We start from the raw sequence: 21476 nt of genomic DNA on the forward strand, positions 1-21476 counted from the left end.
TAGTCTCACTAGGGCAGAGTAGAGGGGGAGGACCACATCCCCTGATCTGCTGGCCATACTCTTTTTAACATAACCCACAATTCAGTCGTGCCTTTTATTTCATCTTACATCCCCCTAATCTGGAAAACTGGGAAAATTCCGCTAGTTCCACATGTCATACTTCCCCCAACAACACTCCTTTTTACCATTCTTTCGTGTAACTCCAGCACATCAACCACTCGAGGATTTATTTCCAAGGGACTCTTGAGCTGTAAGACGCTGGTTACGAGCAAAAGAATGCCTTAACTGCAGCCTTCTTTGCCAAAACGCGCCTGAGAAGAACCGCAGCACACCCCGCAGCGCCGCGCGTGACTGCAGCCGCGCGCGCACACGCCGCCCTCGCCTCTGGCCCTGGCCCCCACGAGTGGGGCGGGATAGACGCCTGCACCGCCCTTGCGCCGGGCGGGAGCGGAAGGCTGTGCGCGCTCCTGCGGCCGGGCGGCGCGCGCGCTGCCTCCGGGAGCGCGCGGGAGCCGCGAGGAGTCGGGCGCCTGCAGCAGCGGGGGCTGGGCGTGGTTGCTAGGCGACGGCGCCCGGGCAGCGGCGTTGGCCCGGCAGAGGCGCGGGCAGGGATGAGGTGGAGGCAGCGGCCTCCGCGCTCCCGCCGGCGCTGAGCCCTACTCCCTCACCTTCCCCCGTCTTTCCCCATCCCGCCCCGCTCGGGCTTTGCCGCCCCCTCCCTCTAACCCACTTCCCTCTCCCCTCGCTCCAGTCTGTCCTTCCCTCTCCATGCGGCGGGAGCGGTCGGCGTGGGGCCCGTGCCGCGGCCGCGCCGAGCCCCGCCGTCCTTCGCCTTTCCGTCGCCAGATTCCGCAAGGATCCACGGGCGGCGTCTGCAGCGACAACAGCGGGTGAGGCCCCGGCTGAGGAAAGGGGTGGCGAGGGAAGCCGTGGGGCGGCCGGAGGAACGGGCGGCGCTCTGGCGGTGGCGGATGCCCTTTCCCGGCGCGGCGGAGGAGCTCTGCGTGTCGCGCGAGGACGGCAGGGCGCCCCCTGCTGCCCGCCGGCGGTTACCGGGCTGGGCCGCGGTTTGAGGCGCGGCGTTCCGCCGCCCGCGCGTCCGGCCCAAGTAGGGTGAGCAGCTGCGCCGGGGATGTCCCGCCGCCGTGCGGGCCCCGGGCGACCGCTTGGCCTACTGCCGCCTCTTGCCGACGGCACCACCTGTCTGTGCGTGCTCCGAGCCGCTCCGCGAGTGTTTTGCGGACCAGACCGGCACGGGGCCTTGCGGGGAGCTGACGTTGTTTTCCCAGCGGGGCTTTGGGTGCGGGGGGGTCTCTTGGCTAATGGTGGCTGAAATAGCCTAGACAGTTGGGTGCAGACTCGAAATTTGCCTGGTCTCATTTAATAAGTACTAAGTTGGGATTGTGAAGGCTGCAGTAGCATGCTGTTTAAGAAGGTGCTCTTTCTCTGAATGTAAGGGTTGCTACAAAAGGTAACAAGAAATGTATATTAACAGAAGCATCGTGATTCAATAAGGTAGAGGGTACCTGATGACCGCTGTTCACATCCTTCCATTTTGCTTTATACTGCAAATGTGACTTAGAAACTGATCATTTCCTACATACAGATTAACTTTACAGTTTGGTCTATTCAAAAATGTTATTTTGCACAGCTCTTTTCTAATCATCGTTTAAACCTTTGGAGACTGTATTTCACAAGACTTGTGTAATTCTTTTCCACACCACTAAACAATAAAATGGAATGCAAAAGCTATGTTGTGTCTTTTTAAGTCGATAAATGTGGCTGTAAATTAATTGTTTCTTTAATACATGCATTATTTTATTTTCTTTTTTTAATCTTCTAGTGTGTTTTAGTGATAGGTGCTGTCATGAATGGGAAGAAAGAACAGAAAGAAAATGAAAATTCTACTTGTTCATGAAGATATGTTCAGCATATCAGTAGTTCTGTGTGCATGGGAATATGCAGTATTAGCACACCAGATACATCTGATTTCTTATGCTTAGTGTGTTCGTTAGAGTGGATGTCTGTGAAGTAGTTGCTTTTGTACAGGAAGTACCCTTAATTATAGAAATACATCTTTTAACTGCCACATACTGTAAACGGCACTGTGGTACAAGGAGTTGAAATGTAGATTTCACAGGTGTTGCAGAATGATCTTTGAGCCGAGCTGGAAAGCTGTTAGTGGGGATGTGGAGGTAATCTGCAATTGTAGAGCAATGTAACTGCTGTTAGAATGTGTTATTTTTTTCTCACTTGTGTTTTCTGTATGTTGATACAGTAATTGATGATTCCTGTACCTGTGTTCAGATGGTCTTCTAAGTGATGCTTAGTGAGTTTTAATGGAAGCCCTCTGTAGCGCTTCCTAAGTGAATTTCATTCGAAAAACCTATTTTAAATGTATTTTAAATTTAAAAAAATCTAACAGCAACTGAGGTTACTAATGAAAAATAATGGAAACAAAAGACATTTAGAGGATGAATGGATACCAATGACACTTTATGTGCAGATGAACTAGTAAGAGTCAATCCAATGTCCACTGCAGTGAATAAGTTTTGTCTTTCTGTTCTTTGATCTTTTAGGATGCCTTTTTCCAATGCCAATTATTCCATGGTAGACAACTATTACTTCTGCATTTCCTAACAAAATGACAGCTCAGTTGGATAAACATTTATAGTTCTACTATAGATCTGTGAGGAGTAGAAACAAAACAAATTGCTTCCATCACTTGCACTCTGTTACTGCTTACTTTGAGAGCAGAAGCACTGGAGCTTTTTGGAATGGATGTAAACTCAGCAGGATGTAAACTCAGTTATAGAAGCAAGGCTGGGAAAGTGAAGAAAAATAATTCATAAACCCAGGAAAAAAATATATTTAAACTCTGGATGTTGCAGGATTATAAACAGGTTTGATATAGTGATTCATCCATTCTCATATAATAAAAAATTTAAAAAATGCTATTAGGATACCTTGAGCTCACAAGCAACCCTGAGACTGTTCACCTCTTTTGATTACGGAAGCTGCTAGACATAAAGGACTTTGAAGAGCCATGTATACATGACAGGACATATGTCTATATGTTGTATGCATGCTTCTTATTTGATAAGTTCAGTTTAAAATTCCACTTTTCCAGGCATTATAAATAAGAAGTATATTTGAGGAATAATACTTTACATCTGTTACTGTGTTGTTTGTTTGACAAGCTATATGATGCGGTGTAGAAGATTTATCTGGAAGTAAGAAAAAACATCTTTACAGATCTAGGATTTCTGACATCATGACCTGTAGTATGATTTCATATATTTCATATTTAGGGAAGAGATGTGGAAATGTAGAGCTAAGCAATATAGGATCTCTTAAAATTTAGCTTTATTGTTCTGAGATGAGCAATTCATTCATGAGATTGATGGCAATAACAAAAACTTCATTTACTATCAGTCTCCACTCACATACATATATTCTTTTTATATTTTAAATCTTTAGTTAGGTGTATTTCTATTTTAAAAGTAGCTACTTGTAGCACTATAATGTGATGGAAAGTACAGCAATAATAGCAGGGTGGCAAAGTCTTTGGCTATCGCAAACGAGGACAAGCCCAAATGCAGCAGCCATGTATACAGAAATGATGGAAAAAACCTGCTTACCCTTGTAAGGCTTCAAGGTAGGCAGGGATCTCCAGCAAGATAACCTTGCCTCCACTGTGGTATTTCATCTAATTGCAGACAAAATCAAAAGACCATTAAAAGTCAGGATTGTGTTCATTAACTTTCATAGACTGGGAAGGAAGTAGCAGCTCTCAGTTTTTGTTCATCTAAATGTCTTTTTATTGCTGAATGGTGTTGTCCCTCTCACATCTTATTCAAAAGACCATCTCCTGCATTCAGCAGTGTTGAAATAAACAGTCTTGTCTGCACAGTGTAACCTCTGCTACCACTACAAGTGTTCCCTCAGCATCATCAAGAAAGAAGAGTCTCCTAAAGAGTGGTGTGATTAAGTTCACCATAACTGATGAATCAGTACTGACAATCTCTGCCTCTAACACAAGCGTTCTAAGCCACATTCCTTGTTCTGCTCTGAACATGATTAGGGGAGGAAGAGAAACATGCTGAAACAAATGCTTTAAAAGAAATGCAAGTTTACACTATATCTGAGTTGACTCAAAAAAGAAAGCTTTTAAATAAAAATGATTATTAACTGTAGCCATCAGGCTTTTTATTTATGTTTTTAACAACAATATTAAGAGCGAGGTGTTTCCTACTGGTGTTACCTGTAGGTAGTTTATTTTAAACAGTGAGATCAGAGAAATCATGAGTAGAAAAAGTGAATTGTCCTCCATGTTATGAGTTTGGCTTCATAGTGGACTATTATGTATTAGGCCTTTGATTTGTGTAACTTTGTTTCCCTGTTCATCAGAACAACTGCATTGAGGCTTCCTGTTAGCGTGTTGAGACTGACACTGCATAGTAAATTAAGAAAAAAATCCATTAAATTTAATCAAGGTGGTGTCACTTATATGGCTTTTAATTATTGAGGGACTGAAAACTGATCTTCCATTTTAATATTTCCATTACCATTGTTGAGTTAGCACATGCTCTGGGAATACTGATTGTCTACGTCCCTAAATGTATAAATGAGATGAAGATCTCAGGTCTTCAGCTTAGATGATCTCCTCTAGCATGGAAAAACGAGTTAGTTTAATTTATTAGACTAAAAACTATTTGAATGTGTGTTCATTTTAAGTATTTTAAAATAAGGGTATCCCTTTTAAATCAGGAAGGCTCCAATTTCTCAAAGACGGTACTATAAATATGCTAATGTCAGTTTTCTTCATCAAAAGTTGCTTTTATCTTAAAACCTGATACACTCATCTTCCTTTGCTGAGTCACTCTATGTATTTCGTACTTTTTAAGGAAGCTATATGAGAGTATGTACGTGCTATAAACCTTTTAATGATTAGATGTTCATATGAGTGTTGTTTGCTAATTACAAAACCTCTTGAATCAGTTTCAAAAAAAAAACAACAACTGTAAAAACCAGTTTTAAAAGTAATTAAAGAACAGAATTCTGTATTCCAGATCCTGCTAGATAAATTCAGGGTGGTTGATCATGCAGTCTTGTTGATGTTTGAGAGCTGCTTTAAACTGTACTATCAAGTACAAAAAAATAAGAGTATCACATCTTTTAAGTAATTTAATTTTAAAATGTCTACATAAATTGGAAATTCTTATACAAAATCTATCCTGTTTTTGTACAGTCTTGCAGCACTGTAAAATTAAGTACGTTAAGTGAAAATTAAGTATGTTAAACCTACCACATTTGTTACAGGCTGAAAATAATTATCAATTTCAAAAAAAATAAATTGATGAAAATGATTAATCCTGCTATATTATTGCATATATATACTGTAATGTATCCCTATTACTATCTCTGTTTAAAGCAATGATGAATATAGAAATCTAGTACAGCCAAGGTTAATAAACACACTAACAAAACACTACAGATCATCCCTCCTTTTTCATTAATAGCAGGGACGAAAAAGAATTCCCATGTAATAGAGAATCACAGAATGTCCTGAGTTAGAAGGGACCCACAAATATTGTCAAGTCCATGCCCTGACTCTGCACAATGCCACTCAAATCCTATATTCTGAGGGCAGTCTACGAATGCTCCCTGAGCTCTAGTAGCTCGGTGCCGTGCCCGCTGCTTTCTGGTACAGAACCTTTTCCCACCTTCCAGCCTGACCCTCCCTCTCCCTGACACAGCTCTACACTGTTCCCTCTGGCCCTGTCACTGTCACATGTCAGAGCTGCGGGCTGCCTTGAGGCTGCTGGGAGGTCCACCCTAAGCCTCCACCTTTCTGGGGCAAGCAACCCCAAATGACCTCCTATGTCTTGCTCTTTAGGCCCTCCTTTGTACTCTCCTTAATTATAATTTTTAAGGTAAGTGGTGTTTTAGGGGCTACGGTTTTCAGCATCTTAATATCTAAAGTAATAGAAAACCCCAAATGAATAAGCTTTGACTTTCTGTGCATGCTGCTGGTTCTTTCATTTTCTTTTGTGTCTTATAATGGTTTGTAAAATGTCTTTGCTGTTTTTCAAGTAAAAGTAGAAACCGATTTTTCATTTTAAATACTATTAGCATGCAAGTATGTGTTTTTATGTTACATTAGTTTTACATCTGTATGTTAACATTAATGTCAGCATTTCTAATATTATTCTCTTTATTTCAGAATTTACTGAATCTTGTTCCATGGAAAACATTTAAAATTATATTTATAGGAAAACAAAAACAAAAAAACAAAAACCACCACAGTGTTAGAGGTGCCCTCTAGCTACACTATATGCACCTTTCCCTTCCCCCTCAGCAGATTCCAATAATTATTTTCAGACCCTAGATTTAGCAGCTCTGCGCAGTAGAGTAAGTCCCTTGATGCACATTAACAGAGTATTTCTCCTATTATTTTGTGGTTTAGCAGTAACTAAGAAAGAGCCATTGTGGTTTCTTGGGCAGATAGAAATCAGATTTTTAAAACACTTGAATACAACCTATATGACAAAGCTCCATAAATTGTTCAAATACTTCATTGAATTTTTGAGAAAAACTTTGTCAACAACAGTGCTTGCCTGTAGCCTGAAGTAGTGGAAGAGACTTAAGAGGAAATGAAAAAGGTGCTTGACAGAAATGTAAATTTATTATTTGTTATACTAAGCAATTACACAAGTGAGGTGTGTGAGGGAGCCTATTAGGAAAGGACATATTTGGCCATCTTCATTGTGCCAAAGTCGTGCCTAGTTTGTGTCACAAAAATTCTGATAGTCATAGGAAAGAGCTTTTCAAACAACCAGAGCTTACATCAATCTACAGCATCCGTCAGAACACAAAGGTAACAAGCAAAAGTATATTTGAAAACTAGGGCTTCTTTTGCGATTTCTGTTTAAATCTAGGATTGTATTCCTCATGCTTCTTCAGACTAATATTTGCTGACAGAAATATCTAGTATAGATATAGCTTTAAAAAAAGTTGGTTCTCTTTGAGAATTGGATGTTTGCTTTTTCATCTCTTTCCCTCTCTTATTTTAGCTACACCTAAAGGAGGTGACTTTAACAAAAGCAAAATTTGTTAAAATGACAAAGTGGATATGAAATAAATAGCTTCATCATGACAATTACATCATTTTTCATTATCCTCATTGGATGCTACATTCTCAATCTGCTGTTTTACAAAGGAAAGCAGGACTTGAAACTTTCTGAAAGTAGGCCTCTTATTGATTACTTTGGCTTGCTTGTCAACTCTTTTGTCAAATAGTTGAAATCCCATTGTGCCTTAAATGCTGACTAACAATTTCCTTCTATTGCTCCATATATTTCAGTGAATTTTATTTCGTTACCTGTATTTATCTGTAGGTCTAAATTGACAATTTTCTCTAAAACATGCACAGCTGTTGCTTTTAAAAACTGTTTTTTTCTAGGCTCCATTATGTCAGTTCAGCCTTTCATAGGTCTCCTTGACTTTTACAATGTCAGACCTCTCAATAAGATTCCTTGAACACTTCTGGTATAAGACAGAAACTATAAGTGTATATCCAGGCTTTCTGACAAAACGCAGTAGAATCTGTCTTTGATTTTAGAATTTTCAGAGAAGTGGATATAGTAAATGAAAAACACAATTTGATCATTGGTTAGAATCTTTCTTCATGATTGTATTGACTTTTTTTGCATGTCTAGCTGGCAGTTTGCACTAAACTTAAGGAGATTTGGCTTTTCAACTGTGCTAGTAAAACATTACTGAAAGAGACTTGAAATAGTTTGTATTAGATTTTATACGTACAGGAATTCCACACTGTGTTGCTAAAGCAGACAAGCTGTTCATGCAGCAGGCTACAAAGACAAGATTTCTAGTGAAAGCTTTGGGTCACCCTTTTATTTTTTTTAACTCATTTAAATATTACTAAGATACTCTATTAACTACAGCTGTAAACGTATAGTATGGGAAGTTAATTTTTCACGCGTGGAGATATTGGAGGAGGGAAAAATAATTTAATTTGTGACTAAAGAGACAACAAACTTAGATATGTTGTAACAATCTATCTTAACTTGGAAATTTAAATAACTGGAGACCTTTATTTACTTGTAAACAAAGTTACTGCTGTCAAGTATTTTGCAGAATTTTACAAAAGCTTTTTTTTTTTTTTTTTAAAAGGTACTTCATGTTGGTGTTGTTTATGCCAGAACATAAAAAGCAAGGCAAATTAGCTCCAGCCTTGTATAAACGTTGTGTAAACAGCAAACACAATGCAATCGAGTAAGAAAGCCAGGTGACTTTGGAAATGAAAGAAAAGTTCTGAGCTCTCTGACTGGAAGCTGAACGTGATGACAGCCTGGTCTATGGTAGGGAAACTAAAAATGGAGAAGAGGCACTCCAGAGAAGACAGAAATTTGGAACAAAATGCTGGGGAATGCAGTGCTGAATCTGAGGAATGGACGAGCTCAGAAAGTGAACCTGAGCAACCATACTTCCGAAGCAGCTGTAGCAATATTCCATGGAGAGAAAAGGAGGTTTCCACTAAACCACATCGTCCACTCTGTCGCTCCCCATGTTTGGATCGCCCAAGTTTTTCACAGAGCAGCATCACACAAGACTTGAAACTAGAGGAAAGCAAAACAAATTTGGACAAGGAATACCAAGCTAAAATGGATTTTGCTTTAAAGCTTGGATATGCAGGAGATCAGATCCAGGCTGTACTGAATAAACTGGGAGCAGATGCACTCATCAATGATGTTCTGGCAGAACTTGTGAGACTTGGTAACAAAACTGAATCAGAGGGACAGAACAGTGCCAGCAGTACCACTAGTACTCTGGTGTCAAGAGGCCCTTGCCCAAAGGAAATAGCAAGCCCTGAATTGTCACTTGAAGATGAAGTTGTGGATAACAGTGATAACTTGAGGCCAGTTGTCATTGATGGAAGCAATGTGGCCATGAGGTGGGTCTCCCTGTTTGCTACATATGAAAAGAAAAAAAACATTGATGAGGAAAAACCAAATAGATTGCAACATTATTTGAAGTCATATAGCACTGATAATGAATCTTTCTTATGGACCCTTTAGTCCAGACTTTTAAATATGTTGTCACTTATTTACATGCAGTTCCTGTTCCAGCTCTCTTCCCCACTTCTTTAAACCAAACTCACCCCTCAAATCAGTTGTTCTAATGATTTGATTGTACTATGCTGTTATGTTTTTTTTATTTAAGTTGTTAAACAATTTTGAAAAATATTCATGTCAAAGGTGATTGAATAGGGGAGATAAAAAATAGTTCTTTTTAAAATGACAGTAATATGTGCTGATGGTATGCACAGCACTTTAGGAAAGTTGAACTACTGCTGATCAAGCCTATTCAGAAGTCAGAGCAAATTAGCAGTCTCATTGCAGGGCTATGCGTAAGCTTAACCTGCTGACTTATACACATCTGAATTCACGAGTACCACAGCTGTGTACGCACATGGCTACATGACTCTATGGTAACTCAAGAGATTTCTGTCCCATACCACTTACAAGCACGTCTGTAGAATACACAGTTCACCTAGTAAGTACTTATGTTTATCACTGAGGAAATGATTTTCTGTAAGGGAGTTGTTTAAACTGTCTGGTGATCAGTGGTATTAAGATTTTTCAGGGGTAGTCTTTCTACAATAGATATCCTTCAGAATCAGCTTTCTGCTCTAAAAGAAAGCATGATCAGAAGTTTTTTCTGTGGAGCAAAAACAATTAACATTCTCGTAGATGTATTGAGTACTCTGAGTTTTGAAATAAATACAACCCTCACCCTCTAGTCATATAGAAATATTTCATAAGCATGATTTTCTGTTGCCAAGCTGTCGTTAACACATCTGTACTGGATCTGGTAAGGGATGGAGTTAACTTCCCCCACAGCAGCCCATACTGTGTTGTGATTTGCACTTATAGCTGGAACATCATTGATATCGCTTCAATGATTTGACTGTTGCTGAGCAGTGCTGGCATAGTATCAACCCCTCACCTGCCTTGGCCAGTAGCCTGACAGCAGGCAAGAGATAGGGAAAGGCCATCACCATTAGAGCTGACATAAACAGACCAAACAAGTACTCCAGACTATAACATTATGCTCAGCAATAGAAGTTCTGGGAAAGGAGAAAGCCAATCACATACTGGGCTGCACAAAAAAAAAAGTATGTCCAACAGGTCAAGGGAAGTAATTCTCCCTCACTAGTCCACCCTTGTGAAACCTGCACTGCTAACTAGATCTCTTGCTTATTTCTGGTAAGGGGTGCCACATGACTTCTATAGCATTCTGGAACCCTCTCTGAGGAGACTGTTCAACCACTCTTTGAAAGCAAGGATGCTGTTCCTCAATACAGCATCACAGATCTGAAAGAGTTAACACCTTTTGCAATGAATTGAATGATCTGAATAAATTAATACAGCAGTCTTAGCAAGAATGTTGAACTGGGCAGCTTCACTGCTATGTCATAGTTGACAGAAAACTAGCTGTCTCGAGGAAGTAGACAATTTTGACTGGAAGCATTTTGAGGAAAAGCACATCAAGAAGCATAACATTGGTTTGCTAGTCTGCTCTTTTCAAATGCAGTTTTAAAAGTAGCTTACATTGCAAACCAAACTAAAGCATGACAGAGGAGGAGTATTTTATTATTATATTTTTCAGTAAGCACCAATCTTTTCTTCCTTCCTCAATGTCATGATATAGCAACAATACATACACTCTGTTTTCTAGACAGAGAAACTGTTGGCACAAACCTAAATATGAAGCCCACCCATAATGCAATCTATTTATCTTTCTTACCAATGTAGAATAAATACTAAGGACATCATACTTAATATAAGCCCTCATGTATTATTCAGGAATTCTTTAACTATGTTCCGGGAGTATTTATAATAAACTTGAAGAATCATGTCTTATGTTAAGCAAATCAACCTGTGAGGTAGACTGAAAAAGATTTATAATTAAGATTTCAACTAGCATCTATCAAACACCTATTTTTTTCTTTGCATAAACTTTTAATGCCATTTTATAAATGAAAAGGGTATTATGGAGCTGTTTCAAACACTTCTTCTCAGTTTTGTACTATCGTAGAGACTCTAGTATGTTGCAGAAATCAAGTTTTTGATTTGCTAGAAAAGAAAGCTTGAAGAACTTTTACAAAGTTATTTACCTCTAAAAGAAATATGTATTTTTTAACCTAGATGCTTAAAAAGCACTAGCTCACTTCTTTTTATTATTGCTAACTTTTTTATGGTGTTAATTTAAGTGAGCTCAACTTTTTTTTTGTTGAAGGTGACATTTTTCAATAAACCAGCTAATAAAACAAAAAATCAGAAAAAGTTTTTTTTGTAGTGCGATGGAAAACACAATAGCAGCAGAGCAGCAAGATCCCAGACTGCAACAAAGGAGCGTTCACTCAAAATGCAACAGCTATAGACACAAAAAGGAAAGAAAAGATGGTACCTACCTTCAGAAGGCCTCAGATGCACAGAAATCACCAGAGAAACACCCTTGCCTCCACTGCCAACTCTTATGTGGATCCTGGCTGTACCCATTCTGGTCATCCAGGTGAATCACATGCACCTGAGCTCCCCTGGGTTGGCCCTGCCTTCTCACCAGGTGCTCAATCACCATTTCAAGCCATGACTTAGCATTTACACTTCACTGTTCTATTAAGGTTATTCTGTAATTGTGTTTTTTTTGCATATTGTTTTTTGTTTTGTTTCAATTTTTTTGTACTTTTGTGATAGTGCAATTTTACAATTTCTGTTGCTTAAGTAGCGGTTTTGTAATTTGATGATTAAATAGCTATCTCCAACTGTAATTTTCTAGTTATGTAAGTTGGTCTAACAAAATGCTTCACCTGTCTCTACTTCCTTTATTTACCTAGATGATGACAGCTTTAAAAGGAAGAACAACAATAAAACCCTAAGACAAAACTTCTATATTTGCTGTTTCTAAGACTTCTAGCTATTGTTTGTTTGGTTTTGTTGTTGTTATTTTATTTTGTTTGTTTTCTTCTTCAGCCATGGAAATAAAGAAGGATTTTCCTGTCGGGGAATTCAACTAGCTGTTGATTGGTTTCTGGAAAAAGGACATAAAGATATTACTGTATTTGTACCTGCATGGAGAAAAGAACAGTCTAGACCAGATGCACCAATTACAGGTAACAGTTCAAGATTTTCTTTGACTTTCTGGTTCAAGTAAATAAATATGTTGCATTAAGACAGAAGTGTGTCATTTTTCTAATGAGTACTGCATACTAGGCTGTGGGCACAGCGTTGCTTGCACTCAACTGTCTGAGAACGAAAGTTTCACTGGTGAGGAACAGTTTAGTGTTTTCATCTGCAAAAAAATATTTTTTCTTGTAATATCACTGTATCATGCCAACGCTCTTGAGAGGAGATATAATTTTCTACCAATAGCAAATGTTGTTAAGTGGACAGAAAATAATTCTTAGATGCTGGGCTAGCAGAAAATAAGTTGCATCAGGCAAGGGACTCATTTAGCAGTGTTACCTCGAACACAGAAGCAGCAAAATATATTTTGACCCTATTTTATATTTTACTCCAAGCTAATAGGAAGGTTTTTGCAAGACAGAAACAATCGAGTTATAATAGAATGACCTGGGTTGAGGAGGACCTCAAAGATCATCTACTTTAAACCCCCCTGCTGGCAGGGTCACCAGTCCCTAGACCAGGCTGGCCAGAGCCACATCCAGCATTACCTTGAATTCCTCCAGGAGCCTGTTTTCCTCTGTGAGCAACCTGTTCCATTGCATCACCCTCTGAGTGAAAAATTTCCTCCTAACATCTAACCTAAATCTCCCCTGTCTTAGTTTAAAACCATTCCCTTCTTGTCCCATCAGTGTCAACCTATGTAAACAGTCGTTCCCTCTCCTGTTTATACGTTCCCTTCACTGGCAGGTCATAATGAGGCCTCCCTAGAGCCTTCTCTTCTCCAAGCTGAACAAACCCAGTTCTTGACACTTTCTTACTTCTTACCTTTTCTCACTGTTACTGAACATGGTTATTTATGGAGGAGTACAGTGGTTATGAAGCTTAAATACTGGATATTTACTTAGTGCTCTGAAAGCTCAGAAATGTCATTCTCCTTTTACGTTTTTGTTTGTTGTTGTTTTAAATGAGGATCGTATATGCACGTAATTAGAAAATTATTTATCAGAAAAGAGAAGTGTAATATTTCAAGAGCTGCATTTCTTTACAAACTTTTAAAGAAGTTGATCAAGTAAACTTATTTTACAGATCAAGAAATCTTACGGAAATTGGAGAAAGAAAAAATTCTTGTCTTCACCCCATCTCGAAGAGTTCAGGGAAGAAGAGTAGTTTGCTATGATGATCGATTCATTGTAAAGCTTGCTTTTGACTCAGATGGCATAATTGTATCAAATGATAACTATCGAGATCTTCAAAATGAAAAACCAGAATGGAAGAAGTTCATAGAGGAGCGGCTGCTAATGTATTCTTTTGTGAATGACAAGTATGGTTTTTCTTCAAAAATTAAAAGAATTTGCCAATTCAGGACCCTCAGTAAAAACTGAAATTCAAATTTAATTTCTTTCCCATTAGATTTATGCCTCCTGACGATCCTCTAGGGCGCCATGGTCCAAGCCTTGAAAATTTCTTAAGGAAAAGACCAGTTATTCCTGAACATAAAAAACAACCGTGTCCTTATGGTAAGTGCTTAAGTCATACTGATGTGCACTATTCAAAGGCAGGTGAAGCAACCAATTAACATCTTGTCATTAGTAGTCATCCAAGCACCTTATCCTTTTTTATGTCCATCAAGTGTATAATAATAAAAACAATATAGCAAAAAAAGTAAGGCTATCATAGCTTTTTGCTATTTTTCCTGCTTTTTGTATTCAATAAAAGTGATTCATTACTACACAAACTGTGTTAGGAATGTTTTGTATTATATAGCATTGAGTATGTTGTCAGTACTGAACTCATGAATGGTAGGAAGAAAAGTGATGTGTCTTGCCCTTTATGCAGTGATATACCTGGCTACAGGTAGTAAGTAGCAGAGTCTGTGACCACCTGCATCTATAATTATTCTTTATAATGATAATATAGAAGACATTACAATTAAGAAACAGTGAAACGTATAAAGAAAAAGGTAGCAGGTGGTAATATCAATTAGTTTTTGGTCTATTTAACTTGAAATCACTTTTCTTACAGGTAAAAAGTGCACCTATGGGCACAAATGTAAATATTACCACCCTGAACGGGCAAACCAGCCTCAAAGGTCAGTAGCGGATGAGCTTCGAATAAGTGCCAAATTATCTGCTGTGAAAACAATGAGTGAGGGAGCCTTGGCCAAATGTGGCACAGGGCCCTCCAGCTCCAAAGGAGAGATCAGTTCTGAAGTGAAACGCATTGCCCCAAAGCGTCAGTCAGATCCAAGCATTAGATCAGTAGCTGTGGAGCCTGAGGAAAAGTTAAGAGTAGCCCGGAAGTCCGAGGCCAACTCTGTCCCATCTCTGGTTTCTGCATTAAGTGTACCAACGCTCCCTCCACCAAAAAGCCATGCAGCTGGTGCATTAAATACTCGTTCTGCAAGCAGTCCAGTGCCAGGTTCCTCACAGTTCACGCATCAGAAATCCTCACTGGAACACATGTCCAGTGTGCAATATCCTCCAATACTAGTCACCAATAGCCATGGCACCTCAGTTAGTTACAGTGACCAGTATTCCAAGTATGAATCGTTAGGGGACCACGGCTATTATTCTTTACTCAGTGATTTCTCCAACTTGAGTGTAAGTAGTATGCATAACACAGATTATTATGGGGCTGATATGGAGCAGGGGATGTATTCTAGAAACTCAAGCCCCTGTCCTGACAATTGCTTAAGCCATACAAGTAATGATTCTTATTCCTCTTACAATGACTTGTATCTGGGTGTAGCAGATGCCAGTCCAGAAGATAATGTGAAGATCCACAGACTCACATCACAAAATCGTCTTCAGCCTTTTTCCCATGGTTACCATGAAGCCTTAAATAGAGTTCAGAGTTACGGAATTGAAGAACCTAAACAATCCCTTCGGAAACAGTCTGTTTCCCACTTAGGCCTGCACACCCAGCATCCAGTTGTTGGAGCACGGTCCAGTTGTCCAGGAGAATACCCTGTGCCTCAAAATATTCATCCATCAACTGCACAACCAAGCCGTGCCTTGGTCATGACAAGAATGGACAGTATTTCTGACTCACGGCTTTATGAAAGTAATCCTACAAGGCAGAGAAGACCACCTCTCTGCCGAGAACAGCATGCTAGTTGGGATCCATTACCATGTGCATCAGACTCTTACACCTATCATTCATATCCACTGAGTAACAACCTTATGCAGCCATGTTATGAACCTGTAATGGTAAGAAGCATGCCTGAGAAGATGGAGCAACTGTGGAGGAATCCATGGATTGGGATATGTGGTGAGCCACGGGAACCACATATTATCCCAGAGCATCAGTATCAAACATACAAGAACCTCTGCAACATCTTCCCACCAAGCATTGTCCTTTCTGTGATGGAAAAGAATCCCCACATGACAGATGCACAACAGCTGGCAGCTATGATTGTTGCCAAACTACGAACAGGGCGTTGAAATATTATAACCTCTTTTGTATAAATGAAACTATACAGCACATAGAAACCAGTAAAAAAATTAAAGAAGGAAGTGGGCAAATCTATTGTAAATATTTTCTAATAAGGATAAACGTCTGTACACAGTAGTTGTTGTATATGTACTGAGGCACTATTTAAGAGTTGATTGTATTGTAAATTTTAAGATTTTAAAAATAGGGATTTTTATTAGTATTTTACAGGAAATGCATACCTTGCTGCATGGATAGTTCATTAAGAACTACAATGTTACATACAGTGTCTCAAAGCTTTTAATACGAAATTATTATTAGCAGTTATATTGCATGTATTAAAGTACACTTTCAATTTGATTATAAATACCTAATTGGCCTTTCAAAGCATGCTCTATACTATCCCAGATGACTTCTAGGCTTTCAGCTTTGCCATTTGACACTGCCTATTGGTACATCAAATAGCGAAGAAAAATAAACATGACAAAAATTATTCAATTTGTAAAACATCGAATCTCTTTCAACTTTTGGATGTCAATACTGTTAGTATTTCTTAAATTTCAAAACTGTTCCCCACAAGAGTTTATCTATTACTGTTGCTTCAGTCCAACAGAAGTCAAATACTTCATTAAATTAGGACCAAGACATTAAGGAACACGAAGGCTTGCTAAAACTAAAAAATGTTTTAACTGTAGCTTCCCCCTTCAAAATTGCCTGTCAGCTGTGCAGTAAGCACCTGCTGCTCCAGATGATTAGAGAAGATGAAAAAATTGTCAGTTGTGTATAAACTGGATTACTCAGATTCAAGTAGCAGGAACTGATCAGTAACTACAGCCCTTCTGTGGGCAAGGATGGCATTTAACATGCAAGATGGCCATAAAAGATCAACCTAAGAAAGGATTGGGAGTGGCTGTTTCTTGAAAAGAGATGCTACAGTTCAGGTTTGCGGCATAGCTTGCCTGGTTTTGCTCTTCAGATCCACGCAAAGGTGTGCATTTGCCTCATGAATGTTTCTAAAACTTCTGTTTCAACGAGCAAGATAATTTTGTGTGGCACTGTTTGCTCAACTGGTATTTTGCTCAGGGTGGGAACCTTTGTAGCTAAATGTCTCCAAAAGAGGCGTTTCTTGTTTTTTAAGCTGCACTGACTGAACGCCCTTTTTTGACTCCATTGTATATTTCAACATTTTGAACCATTACTAACTCGATATGTCTCGAGCTAGGACTTAATGACTAATACTGTAGTTTTTTTCATGAAAGTTGAGAAGGCCTGGTTTATGGCCTTTTGTTTCTTCATGAGAAGGTGTGACACTGCCTAAATGTTTCTTACTGTGAAACACACAGAATGTGAGGCTGCAGTCAGGGTTGTTTCTGGTGTTTTGATAATGGCTTGCATGCTGCTTTCTCATTCTCTGTTCGTCTGAGGAACAAAACTATTATTTCCTACATTTGTATTACTGTACTAATGATTGGTTTGATTCATAATATTGTTCAGGCTATTTATATCATGCAAAACGTGCTCCTGTCAAGTTAAAAGCATCAAAGAAAACACAGGTGCAATGACAGTTAAAGTACTGATAATTGATAACCGTATCATTTCACATATGATAAATATTCTGTTGGTACAGGGAACATATATAATGACCATGCCATTATGTACTTAAATTGAGTTAACTTGAAGGTGATTTGTATTTACACTTCGTGTTTAGAAATAACTAAGTTTTAATTAGTTGCTTATTGTCTCTGTTAATTGGAAAAATAAATCTCTGGACACCTACAATAGCTGGAGGAAACAGATTTAACTCTTAACCAATATCCCAAAACATTTCTTACTAACCAACACTTTTCGATTTTTAATTTGCAGTTAATTCTTATTCTCTTCTCTTGCATGGTATTAAGCAGCTGAGAGCAATGCCTCAAATAACCAGAAATGACCTTTTGTTTGTTGATACAAATTGTATCTCTTTTTCTTGATTGTATAAAAACTGTTAAAAAAAAAAAAAACTAATAATCCATAAACCTCTAGATTAACTTCAGTATTACATGTTCACCACAATGTGACACCATGTGTCACACAGAAGTAGCCCGTGAGGAATTATAATTTTTTTTCTGTTATTTAAAATGGGCACTTATAATTTATAGATGAGAAGACAGCTTTTCAGAAGCAGTTTATTATGTGCACAGATATTACCTGTACACCTCAAAGCATTCCATGGTTATCTTTAGTCTGTTAAGCAGATTCATCCTTGCACTAAACCTTATGTAAAAATGTTGCCATTAACTTATTTGCCACTGTTCAGAATGTAACAACATAGTTACTGTAAACCCTGCTTTATTCTTAACAGGTTAATTTATAATTTAAATTTAAAATGAAGTTTATTTTACACTCACATTTTCCATCTTGCATGGAATTAAATATTTGTATGTAAAAACATGTTTGTCCCCTTTTTCTCCCATTATAAAGATAAGCTATCTTAAGAGGGTTTGGTAAATGTTTTTGATATTTTAATGTATGGAAGCCTGAGCAGAAGTTACTGTACGAAGCTGTGTGTGATTTACGAAGACATTCATTTCTGTAGGACTTTGTCTAGTTGTTTTAGTGTTCACAAACTTTTGTCTTACTGATGAAAAAGGAATTCTTCTAAACAGAAAAGCTATGGTACTGCAAACAAAGCATACCATTTCTGTAAGGCACTTTGAAAGCTAATTGTCTTTTTCTAAAAAGCTATTTGCATCCATCCTATGTGGAGTTACTGAATGGGCAGTGTAGCCTTGTGGAAATAATTTGCAAATGTTGTGCTTGTTTAGTCTACCTTAGAGGAAACAAAACTTTTATATGTGATGTAGTCTTTCCTAATCCACTAGTTAAGTGACAATTCTGATATCTACATCTGTTCTCAGATATGTTTACAAGCCAATTCAAAACACTGACACATTAATCAATCTTGAGCGCATAAGCTTAGATTTCTTCTTACATGGAAGAGTTGATCTTATTAACACATGATCATAACTGTCTATATTGTAAATATAAGACTTTCTATAAATGCTCTTTCTGAGAGCATGGTATTTAAATGTTTTTAAAACTATACGTAAGCAGTTAAAGAAACTATATTTTAATAAAATCCGTAAGATTCTAGCTGAGAAACTGCAAAAAGAAAAAAAAAAAATCAAAACAGAAGTGCTAAGATGAAATCTTGCAAGAAAATGGTAGATGTTAGTGGAGCTAGTGCTTACTCTAGGCATTCTGAATTACTGATCTTTAGTCTCCAGCTATATTACTTTCTCATAATTTATCACTTAAGAGTGCTTAATGTTAAATTCCTGATTCAAAACTCAAATGCTTTATTGGAACTCAGCCTGACATACTCTATGTGCTTTTGTATGAATTACATGTTAGTAATAATATATTAAGTTGTACATATAGAACATTTGACTACTGTTAGTCCTGTTGTTGTCTTATTGAGCTACAGTGGTGTGCTTTATTCATTAGCAGAATTAAACGTTACGGTTTAATTGTTGTAAAATTTTATAAATCTCTTTGGGTTATTTTGGTTGACCCAAATATAATGTAAGTCTCAATGACAAAATGAGTGAAAAAATGGATGTTAAGCCAGTATGTGGTATTTATAAAACACTGTAGTGTGCAATGCTCTAGATGCAGCTGCATGGTCATCATTCACTAGCATGAGTCTGTTTAGCTTTTTGTAAAAATGTTGAAATTTAAAACACTTAAAAATAGGAAGTGGGTATACGGCTGCTTAGAACAAGCAGGAGAATCCTCATTAAAAATATAACAAACACTGATCTATTTAGGTATGTTCTCCATACATACTGTTAATGCCAGTTAGTTTGCCTCAAACTCTGAATTTTGGCATTTTTGAATTTTTACTGATAAAGTCAGAACATACAAATAATAAATCTGACCCAATAAGTCTGTTTAAAAGTTATTTGGTTGGTGGCGTGCATGGATACCTGTGACATAAACCAAAGCACGATCAGGAATATTTCAGGGAATGTATTTGGAGTACAGTCGTTTGAAAAATTCCATGCTAAAAAGAAGGTATGAGCTTCATTTCTGTACAACTTTGGCCCACAGAAATACTATTTTTTCTTGACTTGCCAAAAGTTGACATGAAACTTTAATATCACAGGACTCCTATAAGCCAGATCATGAGATCTGCCACTATTATTGCTATGGTTAAGTGCTCAGCTTCAGTACCCCTTTTATGCACCCCATAGCAGGCTGTGTGACAGAGCCATAATAATGGTGTTTCTTGCAATACTTACACTGGAAAAAAAAAAAAAAAAAACAAGTTTACTGTTACTTAGACTATTCTCATGCCGGTGTTTGCTTAGCCTTTGAAGACCTATTATATAATCTCTATGATTTTGGCCTATAGTATTTTAAAGTCTGTAAACATTAAAATTATCGAGAGGAATAAAAAATTAATAAAGTCTATTACCTGTAGCCTCCCTCCTCTGTGTAGAAGATTTGCACAACTATTTAATACACATGAAATGTTATACTTTATTTATCTATATAAACCTGCTTATTTAATAAAACTGAGAACCACTGGATAATTTGTTTCTAGCCTTTTATTTGCCAACCCTCTTTAGGAAAGAGCCTCAAAAGTTGTTTTGTCCAAAACAACTGTCACAGATACCTCCATGTTATTTCTCAATATTCCTTGTTGATTTACAGGAAAAATACTCAAATTGTGAAGTCATATGTAATGCTCAGCTTTTCAATGTTTAAATTTGTGCTGGAAAAGGATGTAATAAAAGATGAAAAAAGAAAAAACCTTTGTAGTTATTGAATATTTCTTAAGTAAGCTTGCAGCTATTGGGTTCCTCAAGTAACTAAAGGCAAAGTAACAAAAAACACTATAATGAGGAAAGGGCTTACACAAGAAAGAAGTTAGGGCTTCTTCGCATTGTGTAGAACCAGTTCTTTAACAACATATCTTTCATCATAAATTACTTTTCTCTGTCTGGTGGAGACAGTAACTGGAATAAGACAGACAAGAAGTTAGAATAACAAAAAAAAAAACACTGACATTATGTACACTGAGGTAAGCCTTAACTTGAAAGCCAGCTTAAGGCATCCTGATCTAAACATGCAATTTAATCCTGGCCAACGTACTGCAGAATCTGTATGTTCTTTTCTGTACCTCTTTAACAGCATAAAGAGCATATAACAATTTACCATTAATGAGAATGGTAACTATAAAGAGTTTAAAAGATCCCATTTTACAATGCTGCACTAATATTTTCCTATTTCTGTTTAGTTTTTAACTACTGCAAATTATTAGACTGACTCAGAGAAAAGCTCTGTCTTAACCCCTAGTGATACTCTTCAAAAAATTATTACAGAGAAGTTCTGAAATATACATGCTTGAACTCCTTTGAACAGGTAATTGTAGAAGCTGCTAAGTTACAAGAATGTTTACTACAGGTAAAGAAAACTGAAATTAGGGTAAAAAAAAATCTGCAAGTGCTTGTTCTCATCAACAATCTAAAACAACAACCAAGTCCATATCTACATGCTAGCTGATCTAGCTAATCATGCTAGCTTTGCAGCAAAGACAACAGATTTTTCAACCTCAGCAAAATAGAATAGAAATAACATCAAACAGAAAACTTACCTTCATTTGAAATCCTAGCTAGGTGAAAACTGTAGCAACTTACTGTAGAAACTTACGCTAAGTAATCCAAACTCATACATGACAATACTGGCATCGCTGAAAGGGAAGGGCTCTCAGTCATAGAGCCAATGGGAACCAGAGGACTTTTACCAGAATATCCAAAAGAAAAACAACATCTAGAAAGAACA

At 37.9% G+C, this 21476-nt stretch overlaps 1 protein-coding gene across 1 annotated transcript; it reads left to right on the top strand.

Moving 5' to 3' along the window:
* Window positions 1-547: 547 nt before the first annotated feature.
* ZC3H12B (zinc finger CCCH-type containing 12B) lies at window positions 548-16823 on the top strand. The gene is made up of 6 exons (XM_065729176.1): window positions 548-890; window positions 8197-8977; window positions 12060-12199; window positions 13299-13533; window positions 13623-13729; window positions 14235-16823. The coding sequence occupies exons 2-6, from the start codon at window positions 8367-8369 to the stop codon at window positions 15653-15655; spliced, it is 2514 nt and encodes an 837-aa protein (XP_065585248.1). The 5' UTR covers window positions 548-890; window positions 8197-8366; the 3' UTR covers window positions 15656-16823.
* Window positions 16824-21476: the final 4653 nt, after the last annotated feature.

This window comes from Cyrtonyx montezumae, unplaced genomic scaffold (genome assembly GCF_038088225.1).
Source record: "Cyrtonyx montezumae isolate F1298 unplaced genomic scaffold, pur_monq_1.0 scaffold_11, whole genome shotgun sequence".
Taxonomy (NCBI): Eukaryota; Metazoa; Chordata; class Aves; order Galliformes; family Odontophoridae; genus Cyrtonyx; species Cyrtonyx montezumae.